This window comes from Anguilla rostrata, chromosome 14 (genome assembly GCF_018555375.3).
Source record: "Anguilla rostrata isolate EN2019 chromosome 14, ASM1855537v3, whole genome shotgun sequence".
NCBI lineage: Eukaryota > Metazoa > Chordata > Actinopteri > Anguilliformes > Anguillidae > Anguilla > Anguilla rostrata.
The window spans coordinates 37,309,277-37,329,395 of record NC_057946.1 but is presented as its reverse complement, the minus strand read 5'-3'; the positions used below and the strand labels follow the sequence as shown (position 1 = coordinate 37,329,395).

The 20,119-nt window shown below is 44.8% G+C and overlaps 1 protein-coding gene across 1 annotated transcript in view; it reads right to left on the bottom strand.

The window, feature by feature from the left end:
• Positions 1-8,778: 8,778 nt before the first annotated feature.
• LOC135239016 (intelectin-like) overlaps positions 8,779-20,119 on the bottom strand; it is a 43,011-nt gene continuing 31,670 nt past the window's right edge. Inside the window, exons 2-8 of the mRNA XM_064307328.1 lie at positions 14,457-14,525; positions 13,296-13,364; positions 12,955-13,202; positions 10,788-10,946; positions 10,444-10,564; positions 10,180-10,283; positions 8,779-9,211 (exon numbers count right to left, since the gene is read on the bottom strand). Of these exons, the coding sequence (XP_064163398.1) occupies positions 9,059-9,211; positions 10,180-10,283; positions 10,444-10,564; positions 10,788-10,946; positions 12,955-13,202; positions 13,296-13,364; positions 14,457-14,525 (923 nt within the window). The 3' untranslated portion in view covers positions 8,779-9,058. The remainder of the gene's footprint in view (positions 9,212-10,179; positions 10,284-10,443; positions 10,565-10,787; positions 10,947-12,954; positions 13,203-13,295; positions 13,365-14,456; positions 14,526-20,119) is intronic.

Here is a 20,119-nt window from a genome sequence, read left to right as displayed (position 1 = left end):
CTGTAAAAAACAAGGGCGAGAAACAGAGTACACTGAGTACCGCTCAGGGACGAAAATAGTTGGGATAGAAACCAGGGAAACCCAACGTGACTGAGTCGCAGCTCAGACCCAAAACAAAAAGGAAAACTTGGGGTCGAACACCGAGATACCCAAGAACCTAAGACGCAGCTTAGGAAAACGAAAAGGTAAAGCCCAAACACAGACCGAAATACAAACCTTCTAAGGGGGAAATGCTTCTTGAGAAAGTGAGAGAATAGGAGGCTTTTAAACAGGCTCTGAACACCTTACTCAAGTGAACATAAGTTAACACTGAATCAAGGACTGAAAGTCAGACAGCATCTTAAATACCCTTGCACGACGCGGTGGAATCACGCATAGGAGAATCGGAACGGCACCAATGAGGTATAAACAGCGGGGGCACTCAGCCAAGACTGACTGCACCCCAAACCTATGACAGAAAGTCACAATACAGATAAACCTGTACATTTCCTGGAACATGACCTCCCTGACAGCAAGTTTGCCAAATCAGAGAGTGATATGTGGAACTATTAAAGAACTATTAAGCAAAATATAAGCCATGTACCCTGGTGTCTTCAAATCTATCCAAATAGGCTAAATTGTGCATTTCAGTAAACCATAAAATTATCATATATTCCTCTACAAGTCACCTGTTGTGACTCATGAAACTCACTTGTGCATTATTTTCAAGTGGGAATTAATGCAAAAGCAATATGATGCACTTATGTACACACAGACCTAAATATGTAACAATAAACTCCTGTGCTTCATTAAAACACCACTTTGTACTCTATAGTATATAATCTTTTGTTGCATGCCAAGGGATGACATTTGTCTGTAGTGTGTCTCACAGATGTTTCTAGTTTTTGTCAGTTGGAAATTTTACATTCATCTAGCACATATCAGCAATGATTAAATTTGAATATTTACTTTCTATACCTATGGAGACATTAATACACCATGTACAATAAAATATAATATTCTACCATGAGGAAAATGCTGGAATGTTCTAGCTTCACAGCAGATTGGTGCATCAAACACATGGCTGAGCCTCCTACGAACGCTTACACTACAGTAAGTTACATGTCCTCATTAGAGAATAGTGTTAATCCCTTGAAAGACATTCAGTTTCATTGTGTTATGAATTTTGACAAAGCTGGACACAACAAGCCACTATGATAATGATGATTATCTATTACTTAGCCCCCAATACAAATATGCTCAGCATTATTAGAAAAGGCTAACAGTTTTCAATTAAGACCAATGCAAACATAACAATATCAAAATTCTGGCTAAGGCAAAGGTGAAATGGAAGGAAATGACATACAGTGAACAAAAATATAAACGCAATACTTTTATTAGGGGCGACATAGCTCAGGAGGTAAGAGCGGTTGTCTGGCTAGTCGGAGGGTTGCCGGTTCAAACCCCGCCCTGGGCGTGTCGAAGTGTCCCTGAGCAAGACACCTAACCCTTAACTGCTCTGGTGAATGAGAGGCATCAATTGTAAAGTGCTTTGGATAAAAGCGCTATATAAATGCAGTCCATTTACCATATTTTTGCAGCCGTTTTTAATGTGCTTAAATAATACCTCAAAGATTTGTTCTATGTGCAAAAAGATCTAATTTCTCTCAAATTTTGCCCACAAATTTGTTTATATCACTGTTAGCTAGCATTGCTCCTTTGTCAAGATAATACATCTCCTGCACAGGTGTGGCATATTAAGATGCTGATTAAAAGCCATGGTCACTATACAGGTGTTCCTTATGATGGGGTCAACAAAAGGCCACCCAAAAATGTTGAGTTTTTTGTTGTTCAACACCATGTCACAGATGCCTCAAGAGTTAAGAGATCATGCATGTTAACTACATGAATGTCCTGTAGAGCTGTTGCCAGAGTAGTGGGTGTTCATTTCTCCACCATAAGCCGCCTCCAGCGTCATTTCAGAGATTTTGGATTGTCTGAGGCCAGCCACACGGAAAGCTGATGAAACTGTTGGTTTACACAACCGTAGAATGTCTGCACAAACTGTCAGAAATTGCCTCAGGGAAGCTCATCTGCGTGCTCGACGTCCTCACCGGGGTCTTGATTTGTCTGCAATTCGGCGTCACAGTCGACGTGAGTGGGCAAGAGCTCACCTTCGATGGCCACTGGCACCCTGGAGAGCGGTCCTCTTCACTGATGAATCATGGTTTCAGCTGTACAGGTGTCTGTGTAGCACAGTGGGTAAGGAACTGGGCTTGTAACCGAAAGGTCATAGGTTCGATTCCTGGGTAGGACACTGCTGTTGTACCGTTGAATAAGATACTTAACCTGTATTGCTTCAGTATATATCCAGCTGTATAAATGGATTCTATGTAAAAGTTGTGTACGTCGCTCTGGATAAATGCCTGTAATGTGAGCGGTTTGCTGATGTCAACGTTGTGAACAGGGTGGCCCATGGTGTTAGTGGGGTGTTGGTAAGGGCAGGCATATCCTATGGGCAGAGAACTCAAGTGCATTTTATCCATGGCAATTTGAATGCACAGAGATATCGTGATCTTCATCTATCGAGAGATCCTGAGGCCCATTGCTGTGCCATTCATCCACCGCCATCACCTCATGTTTCAGCATGACAATGCACGGCCCCATGTTGCAAGGATTGGTACACAATTCCTCATAGCTGAAAATGTCCCAGTTCTTCCAAGGCCTGCATACTCACCTCACCTGTTGAGCATGTTTGGGATGCTCTGGACCGGCACATACAACAGCGTATTCCAGTTCCCACCAATATCCAACAACTTCGTACAGCTATTGGAGAGGAGTTGGACAATATTCCACAGGCTACAATCAACAATTTTATTAATTCAATGTGAAGGAGATGCGCTGCATGAGGCAAGTGTTGGTCACATAAGATACTGATCGGTATTCTGTTCATTTCATGGTATCTTATTTTTTGGGGAATCAAAAAATGCATATCTGTATCCCCAATCACATGAAATCAATAGATTAATGAATTTATTTCAGTTAACTGATTTACGTTTAAACTCAATAAAATCTTTGAAATTGATAAGTGTTGCATTTGTATTTTTGTTCAGTGTATGTATTTGAAATATTTCAAACAGTAATACATATCGAGGAGGACATCATTGCCGTATTTCTATATAAATCCACTTCAGCCAGGAGAGGAGATGCCCTTGCCATGCTAAGTTCTTGAGATTAATATAAAATATGTTTTATTCACTAAGTACACTTAATGAAAACATATACCACTCTGTTAACTACCTTGTTAGATTTCAGCACAACCTGCCATAAATAAAGGCTATATCTAACAAAACCTGTACTTTAATATAATTTAAAACACAAAATTGCCATATTGCTCATGCTTGCCATGAATATTATTCAAGTGCAGAAAACAGAGTACATGAATGCATCATTTAAAAAAATGTTCATTGAAATGTGCACATTTTTGCAACACAAGTAAAAAGCTATCTTATTGCTAAACTAACCTAATTGAGGAGAGCTGGCTATATCTGATGGTATTGAGTATTTTATGACTTAATCACTGTATGGTTAATGAAGGAAATTGAGACCAAAAATCAGTGGGGAAATTTTCTGCCTCCTCAGTTTTCAGCTCATCAGCCGCCACTGTTTGGTGCTGTCATGGTCCTGTTTTCCTGTCTGTGTTTCCCCTGTTGGGCCGCCAGATGGCGGCACTTCTGTTTTGTGTCCTGCTCCCCCCGTGTTAATTGCATTATTGTCTGTCTCGTTATTCTATCATTGTTCTCACCTGTGTCTTGTTATCCCCTCCTTCTGGTTTGATTGTTTTTTGAGTTCACCTGTGTCTTGTTACCCCTTGTCTATTTAAGTTCTCTGTTCCCTTGACTCGGGTGCTGGTTCCTTGCGTTTGTTCTTCCTTGTGTTTGTTGCCTATGAATTTTCAGACCCATTGTACCTGCCTGCGTTTTTTACCCGTTTGTGTTTTGTTCCTGATGTGTTTGTTTCCTATCCTGTTGCAAACTGTATTTACCTGCCTGCGTTTGTTCTGCCTTGTGTTTGTTTCATGACTTATATGTACCTGCCTGTATTTTGTTCCTGACTGTTTTGTTTGACCTTCCTTTGTGCTCTGCCTTCCCGTGTTCTGCCCTGCTTGTGTTTGTTTCACGACTTATATGTACCTGCCTGTATTTTGTTCCTGACTGTTTTGTTTGACCTTCCTTTGTGCTCTGCCTGCCTGTGCTCTGCCCTGACCGTGTTCTGCCCTGCCTGTAATTGTGAGTCCCTCTTGTTTTCTGCTTTTAGTTATTTTTTGAGTTTGTGGTTTTGCCCTTTGTGGCCTTGTTTGTTCCCTGTTTGTTTACCCGTTAGTAAAGTCTTTGTTAATTTTCCCCTTTTTGAGTTTCGTGTTTTTTTCCCACTCTGCGCCTGGGTCCCAGCACCCGAACCGTCACAGAAGGAACCAGCCAGTGTGGGACCCAGCAGAGTTTTTTTTTTTTTTTTTTTTTTTGTTTAGTTTAACATGCCATCGGGGTGGTGGGAGCTTGAGCCTCCCAGTGCCCGGGGCGGGCGGTCGCGGAGGCGCCGTGGTCGGGCTGCCTCCCGGTCGGCCAGACCTCCAGCTGCTCAGCAGGCGGATCCTGACCCTTTTGAGGGATCTCGGCTTGCCATTTTTCCGGGGTCCGGCCCGCGGGGGTCCCGCCGGTCCCGTCCGGCTGCCCAGCCGGGTTCCCTACAGCTGTGGTCCGTGTTCCTGTCGCCTGCTCCACCCCAAGTCCCGGAGGGGCCTTCACGGCCTGCTCTGCCCCGAGTGCCGGAGGGACCTTCACGGCCTGCTCTGCCCCGAGTGCCGGAGGGACCTTCACGGCCTGCTCTGCCCCGAGTGCCGGAGGGACCTTCACGGCCTGCTCTGCCCCGAGTGCCGGAGGGACCTTCACGGCCTGCTCTGCCCCGAGTGCCGGAGGGACCTTCACGGCCTGCTCTGCCCCGAGTGCCGGAGGGGCCTTCACGGCCTGCTCTGCCTCAAGTCCTGGAGCGGCCTTCACGGCCTGCTCTGCCCCAAGTCCCGAAGCGGCCTTCACGGCCTGCTCTGCCCCAAGTCCCGGAGGGGCCCCCAGAGCCACCTGGAGCCCCGGAGAGGCTCCCAGATCCGCCTCGAGCCCCGGAGAGGCTCCCAGAGCCGCCTCGAGCCCCGGAGAGGCTCCCAGAGCCGCCTCGAGCCCCGGAGAGGCCCCCAGAGCCACCTGGAGCCCCGGAGAGGCTCCCAGATCCGCCTCGAGCCCCGGAGAGGCTCCCAGATCCGCCTCGAGCCCCGGAGAGGCTCCCAGATCCGCCTCGAGCCCCGGAGAGGCTCCCAGATCCGCCTCGAGCCCCAGAGAGGCCCCCAGAGCCGCCTCGAGCCCCGGAGAGGCCCCCAGAGCCGCCTCGAGCCCCGGAGAGGCCCCCAGAGCCGCCTCGAGCCCGGAGAGGCCCCCAGAGCCGCCTCGAGCCCGGAGAGGCCCCCAGAGCCGCCTCGAGCCCCGGGAGGCCCCCAGAGCCGCCTCCAGCCCCGGAGAGGCCCCCAGAGCCGCCTCCAGCCCCGGAGAGGCCCCCAGAGCCGCCTCCAGCCCCGGAGGCCTCGCCTGCTCTGACCCTTCCGCGGAAGCCGCCTGCTACACCCAAGTTTCGGGCTGTACTTGTGCCTCGAGCCCGGGGGGCCTCCGGAGCCGCCTCAAGCCCCAGGGGAGCCTCCGCAGCCGCCTCGAGTCCCGGGGGGCCTCCGGAGCCGTCCAGAGCTTCGGAGAGGCCTCCAGAGCCGTCCCGAGCCCCGGAGAGGACAACGGTCCCATCTGTTGTCCCGCAGGGGCCGCCTCAGACTGCTCTGGCCGCCCCGCAGGCTAAGCCGCCTGCCTTGCCCCCTAGCGTTCGTGCTCCCCCTGGCGTTCGTGCTCCCCCTGGCGTTCGCGCTCCCCCTGGCGTTCGTTCTCCCCCTAGCGTTCGTGCTCCCCTAGTGTTCTCGCGCCCCCAGTGTCCGTTCTTCCCCTAGTGTTCTTGCTCTCCCTAGTGTCCACACCTTGCCCCCTGGCGTTCGTGCTCCCCCTAGTGTTCTCGCGCCCCCCAGTGTCCGTTCTTTCCCTAGTGTTCTCGCTCCCCCTAGTGTCCACACCTTGCCCTCTGGCGTTCGTGCTTCCCCTGGCGTTCGTGCTTCCCCTGGTTTCGTCGCTCCCCCAGTGGTCGTTCCCGGCTCCTCCCCAGTGTCGTCCGTCCTCCCCAGTGCGTCGCCTCCCCGTCTGCTCCCCCAGTGGTCGTCCCTCCCCGGTCTCGTCGCTCCCCCTGGTGTCCATTCTCCCTTTGGTGTCTGTCCTCCCAACCGTGTGTCCGTGTGTTCCCGGCCCCCTGTCTAATTGTCTGCCCGCCTGTTTGTCTGTTAGTCTACCCGTATGTGTGTCAGCCAGTTTGTTGGCCTGTTTGTCTGCCCCCAGGCCGTCAGCCCATCGGCCAACGTGTTTGCCCGCCTGTCTGCCTGTCTGTCTGTGTGCCAGTCCGCGTGTGTTTTGTCTTGTTTGCCTGTGTGTCAGTCCCTATGTCAGTTGTTGGGTTCCCCCCTCGCCTTCCCTGTCTGCCTGTCCCTTTGTGTGTCCATCGGTGTCGCCGTGTGCCTCCCCGCCTGCTTGTCCCTGTGTCTGTCTTTGTAGGTCTCCCTATTGTGCCAGTGTCTGTCAGTCTTTCCCTCTCAGTCTTACCCTACCCAGTCCAGTGTTGTCCACCTCGCCCCAGTCCAGTCCTGTATGTCTGCCTTGCCCCTGTCCTAGTCCCCCTGGTTTCCTAAGTTTCCCCGAGTCGCCCGATGTGCGGGCCCTGAGTTTCCCCGTGTCGCCCGATGTGCGGGCCCTGAGTTTCCCCGTGTCGCCCGATGTGCGGGCCCTGAATTTCCCCGTGTCGCCCGATGTGCGGGCCCTGAATTTCCCCGTGTCGCCCGATGTGCGGGCCCTGAGTTTCCCCCGAGTCGCCCGATGTGCGGGCCCTGAGTTTCCCCCGAGTCGCCCGATGTGCGGGCCCTGAGTTTCCCCGAGTCGCCCGAGTGCGGGCCCTGAGTTTCCCCCGTGTCGCCCGAGTGCGGGCCCTGAGTTTCGCCCGGGTCCTGCCCAGCCCTGAGTCTCCCCGTGTCGCCCGGGTCCTGCCCAGCCCTGAGTCTCCCCGTGTCGCCCAGGTCCTGTCCAGCCCTGTGTCTTCGTCGCCCGGGTCCTGCCCAGCCCTGTGTCTCCTGTTTCCTAGTTCCTGAGTTTTGTCCCAAGTTTTCCTGTTCTGTTTTCCCCCGTCCTCCTGTTCCCCAAGTCCGAGTCCAGTCCCAAGTCCTGTTCCCCCGTCCTAGTCCAGTCCCGAGTCCCGTCCTGTTCCTGTCCAGTCCTGGTTCTGCCCTGAGTCCTGTGTCCAGTCCTGTTCCTGTCCAGTCCTGTTTCCAGCCCCGAGTTCCCGTCCAGCCCCGAGTTCCCGTCCAGCCCCGAGTTCCCGTCCAGCCCCGAGTTCCCCTCCAGCCCCGAGTCTTGTTCTTGTTTTGTTCCTGTCCTGCCCAGTCCAGCCCCGAGTCTTGTTCTCGTCTTGTTCCTGTCCTGTCCAGTCCAGCCCTGAGTCTTGTCCTGTCTCTAGCTCCCACCCTCTGTTGACTCCCTCCCCGGGTCGGCCTCCTGGGACGTCAGGAGCCGTCCCTTGGGGGGGGGGTACTGTCATGGTCCTGTTTTCCTGTCTGTGTTTCCCCTGTTGGGCCGCCAGATGGCGGCACTTCTGTTTTGTGTCCTGCTCCCCCCCTGTTAATTGTATTATTGTCTGTCTCGTTATTCTATCATTGTTCTCACCTGTGTCTTGTTATCCCCTCCTTCTGGTTTGATTGTTTTTTGAGTTCACCTGTGTCTTGTTACCCCTTGTCTATTTAAGTTCTCTGTTCCCTTGACTCGGGTGCTGGTTCCTTGCGTTTGTTCTTCCTTGTGTTTGTTGCCTATGAATTTTCAGACCCATTGTACCTGCCTGCGTTTTTTACCCGTTTGTGTTTTGTTCCTGATGTGTTTGTTTCCTATCCTGTTGCAAACTGTATTTACCTGCCTGCGTTTGTTCTGCCTTGTGTTTGTTTCATGACTTATATGTACCTGCCTGTATTTTGTTCCTGACTGTTTTGTTTGACCTTCCTTTGTGCTCTGCCTTCCCGTGTTCTGCCCTGCTTGTGTTTGTTTCACGACTTATATGTACCTGCCTGTATTTTGTTCCTGACTGTTTTGTTTGACCTTCCTTTGTGCTCTGCCTGCCTGTGCTCTGCCCTGACCGTGTTCTGCCCTGCCTGTAATTGTGAGTCCCTCTTGTTTTCTGCTTTTAGTTATTTTTTGAGTTTGTGGTTTTGCCCTTTGTGGCCTTGTTTGTTCCCTGTTTGTTTACCCGTTAGTAAAGTCTTTGTTAATTTTCCCCTTTTTGAGTTTCGTGTTTTTTTCCCACTCTGCGCCTGGGTCCCAGCACCCGAACCGTCACAGGTGCGATGCCAAATTCTTACCCTCCCAACCTTACCCTCTGAGAAGCTTTCACACGTTTTAAATAAATCCCCTTTATGTTAATTATTCACTGTAAAGGGATTAAATTCACATGTGAAATTGTGTTTAGGGGGTGAAAAGAAAGTATTTTCCACTGAAAGGAGGCCATTTGTTTATTATGAATGGACATTTCTGGTTTAAGCAAAGCTGCTTCACATTTCCATTATGGAAAATTCAGTATCAGTTTTTATCACCCATGAACTTACATTGAAAGGAAAATGTGAAAACGTAAATGCTGCATAATTTCATATATTTATTCAGTTTTTACAATTGTACTGCCCAACACCAATTTTATATTCTGAAATATGAAAAAATAAAAAACAGAACAAAATGGATTACACATCACTTAAACCTGCTAAAACAGTTAAAAGGTGAAGTAGTATCCTGCTTTCTCCGTAAAAGCCTAAATAACATAGAGAACCCCTTTTGATCTGTAATTAAGCAAAGATAGTAGAAAGAGATTTGCTGCAATGTAATAATAACGATGAAGAGTGATGGAGAGAAATGGTGTCTCTTCAGCGGTAAAACAGCAGCATGGCAGACTCAGTGATATCCAGAGAGGCACTCCATCCTCTGAGGGTTCCATAGCCTTCCGCGTCAAACGCAGCAAAATCCCCACACTGATGTGGTGGTTGTTGAGGGAAATGGCCTCCTCCCCCCACACAGTACTGCAATACAACAGAAGAAAATTGGGCTGAAAGAGAGGTAGGTAGCAGCCAAAACAGAGCTGAAGCTGAGACAACTATGAAGCTGAAACCAGCTGAAGCTGATGCAGGTGAAACTGATACAGGTGAAGCTAATGTAGGTGAAGCTAATGCAGGTGAAGCTGAAACTGTCGAAGCTAATGCAGGTGACGCTAATGCAGGTGAAAATGCCACAGAACTGTGGCTGACACTGAGCTGAAGGCCATGATAACTCATTTGTTCCCTACACACTGCAAAGGGAGGCTCCTTTGCTCTGAGCACTTGGAAGGTTATAAGTTTAGTAAATAAAAATATTATATAATAAAGATGCTTTCATGTGTGGTGATATATTTGCCTGTGAATGCTAATTAAATCAGGGCCATGTTTTCAAAAATGAAAAGAAGGCAGAGTGAGTATGCATGAGCATACGTGTTCATGTGCAGGCATTTCATTCATAGTTTTGATTTGTTTTTAGTTTTCCTTTAAATGAGGCCTGTGGATATTTTGTTTTCAAGCAAATCTCTACTATTAATTAAGAAATTCTACCTTACTTTGTAATTCAAATATTTCCTAATTTAATGTAGTGGGGAGCACATGGAGAAATAGCTCTCTGTTTAAATGAACTGTACACAGTGATGAACATGCCAGTTATTCCTTAGTTCTAACTCAGAGTAATCATGCCTAGCCATTATTATATACTCATACTTATGTAAGTATGTGATATAAAGTACACCATGCTATAAGCCGTCATATGTATGTCTTATGAAGCACACCATGCTATAAGCCGTCATATGTATGTCTTATGAAGCACACCATGCTATAAGCAGTCATATGTATGTCTTATAAAGCACACCATACTATAAGCAGTCATATGTATGTCTTATGAAGCACGCCATGCTATAAGCAGTCATATGTATGTCTTATGAAGCACAACATGCTATAAGCAGTCTTACATGTTCTGTGTTGCATCCCCTGGGACTGACTCCAGAACAGATGGCCATAGCTGCCCTCTCATAGTTGAAGACTCGGAAAGTGATAAAACCTGCAGTAAACTCCCCTGTAACAAAAATGAGAAGAGAATGATAACATCTCTGTCTGTGTTGTCTCCATAAGCATATCAGTATGGGTTGTACTACACACATTACATTACATTAGCGGCCAGTCTGTGCGGTTTCTAATACACACACCAGGCTGTGCTGTTTCTAATGCTTTCATACCCCTTGAGTGTGGCCCATACAGATTTGCAGTAGTTTCTCCATTCCCAAAATCATACACTATAGGAACAGTTGGGCCTTTGTCAGTGTTGCATGTGCCCAAATTGAATCTCACAGGGTAGCGCTGAAACACATAAAGAAAAACAGCATCAGCAAAACCCATTTTGACTGCTCTGCAACACACAAACACAGTTTCTTTATTACACAAATAACTATTTTATGTAATAAAGTTTATTTTGCAGGTTGTACTTTCAGCTGTTAGACAGTCAGCTGTTCATGGTTTTAAGCAAGAATGCCTGACCAAATATATGAATAAATAAATAAATGCACTGTGTCAAATGCAATACCTTGAACAGCTGGTAGAGGTTTCCTCCCTGTAAAGTCAGGAATCTGGTCGCTGTGTGGTAGCGCAAGATGGACTTGGCGACCCATTTCTCCATTTCTGCATTGTTCCGAACATGCCATACGGACACGTCTTCCGCTGTGATGTCATAATACCCGGGGTTCTAGAACACGGAACCCACACAAAGACAAAAGCCAGTGTTGATAACTAGCTTTGATGAAAAACTACACGGGAGACTAATGGGATGGGAAGTCTCCACACAAAAATGTACCATAATGATGTGAATACCAACATATGTATCTTTATAATTCCAGCATGCAATACAACTGAGATAAGAACTTCCTTTCTCTTCTCCCATTTCTTCATGTTGGTCTTTGCCCTTCTTTTATATAAGGATCTCTTTTCTTTTCAACTGTACACTGTACTTTTGGACAGGTTGTCTTTATGAACCCGAGACAGGAGGAAGGGCCAGTTCTGTCTGTGGTCAGTACTGCAGAAATGTGGAACGGCCAGTTCTGTGGGGGATGGGTGGCGGTGGTCATTACTGTGAGAGAGATCAGTTTGGTGCAATGGGTCAGAACTCTGATATGGGCAACTACTGTGAGAGGTGTCAGTTCTGTCAGAGTTGTCCGTACTGAGACATGTAGGTACTGGGAGAGGTGTCAATGCTGTCAGAGGGGTCAGTACTGTGAGATGGTTAGTTCTGTCAGAGTGGTCAGTTTTGTGAGAGGGGTCAGTTCTGTGAGATGGGCAGTACTGTGAGATGGTTAGTTCTGTGAGAGAGGTCAGTTCCGTGACAGGGTAAGTTCCGTGTGATGGGTCATCATTGTGAGATGTGTAAGTACTTTGAGAGGGGTCTGTATTGTGAGATGGTTAGGTCTGTGAGAGGGGTCAGTTTTGTGAGTGGGGTGAGTACTATGAGATGGTTAGGTCTGTGAGAGGGGTCAGTATTGTGAGATGGTTAGTTCTGTGCAACGGGTCAGTACTGTGAGATGGTCAGTGCTGCAAGTTAGTTAGTTCTATGAGATGGCCAGTGCTGTGAGGTGGTCAGTTCTGTGAGATAGTCAGTGCTGTGAGTTGGTCAGTACTGTGAGTTGGTTAGTTCTGTGAGGTGGTCAGTTCTATGAGTTGATTAGTGCTGTGAGATGGTCAGTGCTATGAGAGAGGTCAGTTCTGTGAGTTGGTTAGTGCTGTGAAAAGGTCAGTGCTGTAAGAGAGGTCAGTACTGTGCGATGGTCAATGCTATGAGTTAGTTAGTTCTGTGAGAAGGTCTGTGCTGTGAGTTGGTTAGTTTTGTGAGATGGTCAGTGCTGTGAGTTATGAGTTAGTTTTGTGAGATGGTCAGTGCTGTGATTTGATCAGTGCTGTGAGTTAGTTAGTTTTGTGAGATGGCCAGTGCTATGAGTTAGTTAGTTCTGTGAGAAGGTCAGTGCTGTGAGTTGGTTAGTTCTGTGAGATGGTCAGTGCTGTGAGTTGGTTAGTTCTGTGAGATGGTCAGTGCTGTGAGTTATGAGTTAGTTCTGTGAGATGGTTTGTGCTGTGAGATGGTCAGTGCTGTGAGTTGGTTAGTTCTGTGAGATGGCCAGTGCTATGAGTTATGAGTTAGTTCTGTGAGATGGTCAGTGCTGTGAGTTGGTTAGTTTTGTGAGATGGTCAGTGCTGTGATTTGGTCAGTGCTGTGAGTTAGTTAGTTTTGTGAGATGGCCAGTGCTATGAGTTAGTTAGTTCTGTGAGAAGGTCAGTGCTGTGAGTTGGTTAGTTCTGTGAGATGGTCAGTGCTGTGAGTTGGTTAGTTATGTGAGATGGTCAGTGCTGTGAGTTATGAGTTAGTTCTGTGAGATGGTTTGTGCTGTGAGATGGTCAGTGCTGTGAGTTGGTTAGTTCTGTGAGATGGCCAGTGCTGTGAGTTGGTTAGTTCCGTGAGAGAGGTCAGTACTGTGAGATGATCGGTGCAGTGAGTTGTTTAGTTCTGTGAGATGGTCAGTGCTGTGAGTTATGAGTTAGTTCTGTGAGATGGTTAGTGCTGTGAGAGAGGTCAGTGCTGTGAGATGGCCAGTGCTGTGATTTGGTTATTGCTGTTAGATGGTCAGTGCTGTAAGAGAGGTCAGTACTGTGAGATGATGAGTTCTGTGGGAGGTGTCGGGTCTGAGGGGCAGCACTGAGTGGTTCACCTTGTAGTCATCAGAGGTGGCAGCCTCAGGAGACCCAAAGGTAACCTTGTTGCTCCAGGTTCCGTCCCCCTCCGGCAGATTGGGGTTGTCGCCCTGCTGGCTGGACCAGCGATCCCCCAGAGTGCACTTCCCATACATGTTATTCTCATGGACGCTGGCCACCAGTGTCCAGCCCCCACCCGCCGTGGTCATGTCACAGAATGCCTCGTACCGAATGCCATTTTTGGTAGTGAGGTAATACAGCCCATCTGAAAAAATGCCATTTCACGTCCATTGTTATTAGGAAAAGACTTTCTGACGCAATTGTTCCTGCTGGATTCAGGTTGAAAATAGTTGCATACCGTCATGAACTTTATATTTTTCTTTGAGCTCTTTGCAGCACCGGGCGACATATTGGATCTTGTCTCCTTCTGCATTGTTGACAATATACAGGAGAAAAAAAGAACAGAAGAAAAAATGCATGATCAAATAATTAAACAGCCAAATTGCAATCATCTCTGCAAAGTACAGCATTAAGGAATTTAGACTATTTAAATGTTTCCAACACTGTAAATGCACTACCCTTTTCCTTCCACAACTGTTTCTAAACATTCTACATTAAAATAAGTGTTTAATTTTTTTTGAAAAAATGGACATACAGGCATTTTTCCCCTTTTTTTCCAAACTCCTGGCAGTCAATAAGCAGCAGGATTTGGTACCCAGGTGCATATGTGTTGCTCTCACCTCCAGCACACTATTCAGCAACTGCATGACAGATGCTTTGATACAAATTGTTCTATCAAGCGCTATCAAACTAATTTCACCCATACAATCACTCACAATTCATTCATTTCAATACTACAATGGAGTTGAATATTTTAGGGTGGGGCCATTGTAGAAATATAAATGATAGGTTTATAAATCTGCAGAGATAACACCTTAGACAATGTTCACTGTAAGACTGAATAAACTGTGAAAACACAGCGTCAGGTCAACAAATGCAGTCAGAATAAGGTTAAAGACAACTGTGTGAAGTGCAATCGATTTGTGTGTGTTTCCTGCTCACTTATATCACCAAAGATGTGTGTTCTTTGTGCAATTGATAGGTAAGGGGAGAGAGATGCGTGAAAGTGCACTCCGAAGCAGGGGAAGGGAAAGTGTTATTGAATTTGTTATGAGAATAAATTACTTATTTAGAAATACTGAGAAATATTGCACTGTGTATTTTGTTACTACTTTTTCCATTTTTTGTTTTGTCTTGTTTTTCACATTTTAGTGGTTTTTCTCAGTGTACCTGTAATATGCCTTGCTGTGTTTTCCCTTTAGCCTATATACAAAGTAACCACTATATACTAGAAATTAAAATCTTGGAATGATTCAGTTGTGTCCTGTTTCAAGAAAATGGCAAACAGTTTCATAGCTTCTAAAGTTTTAATTCCTATAAAATAGTCAACATTTAAGTAAACATTAGTCACTAAAGACACTGAAAGCTCTGCATTAGAATACTTTGGACATTTGCTTACCACATTTAGAATCACATAGGTAGGGCTCCAATAACAAGGACATCACGAAAATGGCCCAGTGTAGCATCTCTAAAAGAAACAAAGTTCAGCTGACGTTTATTTTATTTAGCTCACTTATATGTTATCAATAATTCCATTTAGTACTTATAGCACCTATAACCATCATCAATCTCATAATTTCCATGAAATGAATGAAATGGTTTGCAGGACAATTGATTGTATCTGCGGTCTGGGTGAAAGGGTTGTGTAAAATAAGCTTGTATGCAAGAATATTCCTGTATTTATTATGGCAGGTTCTGTGATTTTGGGTTAAATAAAGAGGTATCAGACATTTCTTTAGGGAAGCAGAGGAAGTAAATAAATTACAACCCTGCCTCTTTTTCTTCACACTGATTCCTCACTTTTATTTCTGTGTAATTGCTATTCAGCTGCACACACTTTTTTACTTTAACTTCAGCATGATGTATAACTCAATATTACTAGTCCATATTTACTAGGGGTGTGCAGAGACATCATTATCTGTATCTGTATCTGTATCTGTTCAACCAACAAATTATCTGTACCTGTGTTTGGATAGAAGACAGGAAGTGGGCGTGGTTTATACAGGAAGTCACGTTAAATCAGGCAAATGTTGTATTTTTTAACCTAATATTCATTGGCAATGCAATTGTTGTGCCTTCAAAGCATCAAATTGATTTAATATTGGCATATAATTAATCATGAAATATATTTACACATCCTCATGCTGTACTTTTCATCTCTCTCTCTTTTTTATTTTTAACCAAACTAAGTTTTATGAACACTGTTCATTATAGCCAAGACCTATGACTGATACATATATCATGTTACATCTTAAATGGCTGAATATTGACTAAAATACAAGGTAAAACGTCGGTTTTTTCAATATTTCGACTGGGTTTTTTTTTTAATGGAGGAAATTAACACATACAGCTAAAAAGTGGATCTAAGCTTCATTTTGATGTATAGGTTGCGGGGGTTTGAAAGAAATCCAGCTGCCACACCAGGTTTGTGTCTCGCTAGCTCCCGCACCTCCTCCTCGATGCGAGAGTTTCCCTAAGTGATAGCCGGGAATGGTCAGGTCTCAGCCCGCTGCCTGCTGTGCGCTGACTCAGTGGGGGCAACTACATAATATAGCGATCACTTTTCGGTAATGTGTAGTAAATGAAACGACTAGTTAGTGAAATCAAAGTCCTATGTTGCAAACAGAATGGGCATTTTTATCTAGTGGCCATCCACAATGATTTGAATCGATTTGAAGAAACATAATGGCTGACGCATAGAACTTGCAGCGCAGTGGCTCAAAGTTTGTTGGTGTGTGTAACTGGTGCCCCCCACCCCTCTCTCTCTCTCTCTCTCTCTCTCTCTCTCTTCCCATGTAACGTTAGATAGAGGTTATGAGATACATCCCTAATATTTATAATATTTTCTCAGATTTATCCATGTACTGTACATTATACTTCCATCGCACCACATGGCCCTTTCCTTCCAAAAGAGCAAACAAAAACAAAATTGGGTTTGCTAATTTAGCAGTATAAGAGACCAGAGTATAATGTTGAGTAGGAGGATATGTATTATTCATGTAAACACACAACGGTTGAGGGGCAGTTACAGAATCCATTGCTGACCGATATTATGCGCAAATTTGAATGGCTTGTATTAGAGTAATACAGTCATTTTAGATAAAATAAACGGCATAGTGATTTTCAAAAGGGTGAATTACCTATACCTAGCAACTTTCAAGTCTTGTAGAGTGTTTTCCCACACCGTTTCAGCATGAATGGCAGTGAATGACGTGTCTGGACAAAATGTAAACAAACACGATATCTCAAAAATAAGGCAATTTTGGGAAAAATGGTTGAGGTTTATGTAAACTATGTGGCCGATGTTGATGGCCACTGACATGTAGTAACACTGGTGCGGTCCTTTAACTTTTTTCATAATTACGAGATCCTGATTGTAATATACTGGATGATTATACACTTAATTACTTGAAATAAGGAGGTCTGTCGGTAACGTATAGCTGGCTTGCTTTATTTCAACTTCAAGCCTGACATAATACATCAGCACTATGATACAGTACACTTCCGGGGCACAACTGCGGTTCCTTTGTAGATGGCACAAGTATTCCACAGACAAGGTAGTATAGCTATGCAAGTATATATACTATGATACTGATCTCGTAATTACGAGATCCTGATCTCGTAATTATGAGATTTTCTCGTAATTAGGCTACAAGATCTTTTCTCATAATTACGAGATCCTGATCTTTATATTTGCTGATAGACCTAGCTGACATCGTTTTCTGGAGTAAGAAGCGGATAGGCCTGTATCATTGATTTACTGCCTCTACCGAACACAGATAAGATCTCATCATTATGTAAGTATTACTGCTCAAAATATTTCGGTTATATACGTTATTTTTGAAATTGAGTGTCTTTAAATAGGTTAGTGGTATTTTATTGGATATTTCACACTGTAATGTAAGCGTTCGTTAGAAGTTTAGTAGTTTTTGTGATGCATGCAACAATGAGAGTTGGAACATTGCCAGAACGTGGTGGACGGTTGTTTTCGTGTCGTCCCATCCCCATTCAAGAAAACATACAAGAGCACAGAGTATAGAGTTGGAAGGAACATTGCCAAAACGTCCCCTCCCCATACAAGAAAACATGAGAGTATAGAAATAGAGTTAATTATTACACATTTAGGTACTGTACCGCATTGTGTGACATTATTTCTCCATAATTTTTTAATATCAATGCTTCATCTTAAACCTTCATAAGAGGCTAATTTATATGCTTTATAATGGACAAAAAGCATTTTATTCATTTTTGGAGAAATTTTGGATATGTCTCTGGACCCCTAGATATTTTAGACCACCAAAAGCTTGTAATTCCCAATTGAAAATGATACAATAGTGAGTTTCTTGAGTCAAAACAGTTGATTTGTAGTGAAATACGTGAATATATTGTGATATGTTGTGTTCTGACAGCAATGCATAATTTAGACATTTTGGGTAGATTTGGAGAGGCTGGGTACACTGCTTAGTGTTTGCTTCATAGATCTTTAGCAGTTCTACATATCCACCCTTAAGATTTTATGAACTTGTGGTCAAGAAGTTTTTGATCCAGGACATAGTTTAACCTGCTGTATCTTTCAGTATTTCATTGCAAACTAAAAAGAGCAAATTCATTTTGATTTTTGCCTAGACAATTGCATTTGTAGCACTTTATTTCTTCCAAAATTATGAATATGAACTAATCTAAATGGCATGGTATTTCTTCATTTAAGCCATTTTTCAAGTCTCTGTGGTGTTCTCATCTGAAGTTAAAAAGCTTTAAATAGGGTACCCCCTAAATGGGCAAGGATTGGTCAGATTTGGCATGTGCACTAAGGGGTTAAGTTCAGGAACTGTATTGTCACACGTGAGTGTTACAGGTGCAAATACGATGTGAACACATGCCACTTGACAACTGAAAAGGCTGACAGAATCCCTTATCATATTGCTCATTTCACTCGAACAGGATATGCTTTAATGAGCTCAAGATGTAAGGGATCGTCCCTGATTAATATGGGTTCACTAGAGTCAAGTGCAAACCACGTTGGGGAGATGTGAGAAAAAGAGACACTTATAATGAGATTAAGCAATGATCCCTTCAAAACACAGCTCTCTGTGTTAGTAATATTATTCCTCTGGTACTTTGTGTTCATGGTGTTCAGGCAAAGCCTCATTCTGGCACAGTGGTTTGCTGTTGATATAATGCTGACTGTGACAGTGAAGCCTATTTACAAACAGAACATTTTAAAAATCCACCTCTCTGTCAACCCGAGAGCAGCACCTTACAGCCTAGCTAAGTTTAATGGAATAAGCTTTTACTGAGAGCAGTTTACAGCCTAGCTAAGCTTAATGGAATAAGCTTTTACTGAGAGCACCTTACAGCCTAGCTAAGCTTAATGGAATAAGCTTTTACAGAGAGCAGCTTACAGCCTAACTAAGCTTAATGGAATAAGCTTTTACTGAGAGCAGCTTACAGCCTAACTAAGTTTAATGGAATAAGCTTTTACTGAGAGCAGCTTACAGCCTAGCAAAGCTTAATGGAATAAGCTTTTACAGAGAGCAGCTTACAGCCTAGCTAAGCTTAATGGAATAAGCTTTTACTGAGAGCACCTTACAGCCTAACTAAGTTTAATGGAATAAGCTTTTACTGAGAGCAGCTTACAGCCTAGCTAAGCTTAATGGAATAAGCTTTTACAGAGAGCAGCTTACAGCCTAACTAAGTTTAATGGAATAAGCTTTTACTGAGAGCAGCTTACAGCCTAGCAAAGCTTAATGGAATAAGCTTTTACTGAGAGCAGCTTACAGCCTAGCTAAGCTTAATGGAATAAGCTTTGTGGCGTGGATCTCAGCCTAAGCGGCGTAAGCTGAACCCGGCCGCCAGACAATCGATTCAGGACCCGGGACAGCGCCGGAGTAAGCAACCCAGCCGCAGGACCCTGGAGAGCGGCACGCTGTAAAATCACCAGCTCCCTGATTGCCGAGATGCACACCTGCAAGCACAGAGGAGACACAGCTGCCGCCACTCCAGGGAACTGTTCTGGGCACATAAAAGAGGGCGCCTAGCTCCCTTGGGGAGCGCCGTTAGGGAGTGCTGCGAAGCACCATGTTCGCTCTGTTAACCTGTATTCTCATTGTATTTCAGAATCCGGTTGAGACGCGGGAACGTCACCCTTCAGAAATTAAAAGAAGGACTTCTCTTGCTGTCTCCCGGACAAAGATAACCCCGCGACTTTTTTTGTTCATTTTATTGTTAAAAGGAAACTTTGTTTTTGCGCGTAGTATGGGGTTACGCGTGTAGGTGATAATAAAAAGTCAGATTGAGTTAATTTTTCTAAAACCTCCGCTCTGTGTGTTCTCTGTGCCGCCCACCTGCACCGTCACACCCAGTACGATGCCACAGCTTTTACTGAGAGCAGCTTACAGCCTAACTAAGCTTAATGGAATAAGCTTTTACAGAGAGCAGCTTACAGCCTAACTAAGGTTAATGGAATAAGCTTTTACTGAGAGCAGCTTACAGCCTAGCTAAGGTTAATGGAATAAGCTTTTACTGAGAGCAGTTTACAGCCTAACTAAGTTTAATGGAATAAGCTTTTACTGAGAGCAGCTTACAGCCTAACTAAGGTTAATGGAATAAGCTTTTACAGAGAGCAGCTTACAGCCTAACTAAGTTTAATGGAATAAGCTTTTACTGAGAGCAGTTTACAGCCTAGCTTAACTTAATGGAATAAGCTTTTACTAGGAGCACCTTACAGGCTAACTAAACATAATGGAATAAGCTTTTACAGAGAGCAGTTTACAGCCTAGCTAAACTCAATGCGATACCCCAAATGGGAGCTGAACCCACAACCTCAGAGTTATAAGCCCAGTTCCGTAACCATGACGCTCCTCTGTCCCTGTCAGGCAGGGTACATGAGTAGTTTCAAAAAATTTTGAATTTAAGAACACTGATTTTAACTGATTTTAATTTTTTAAACTATGATATTATATTACATTAGCATTTTAAAACTGTAAATTCTGTACTTTTTTATTTATTCCCTGTCTCACTGATAATTTTATCGATTTGAATTTGTTGGATGTGAATTCAAAT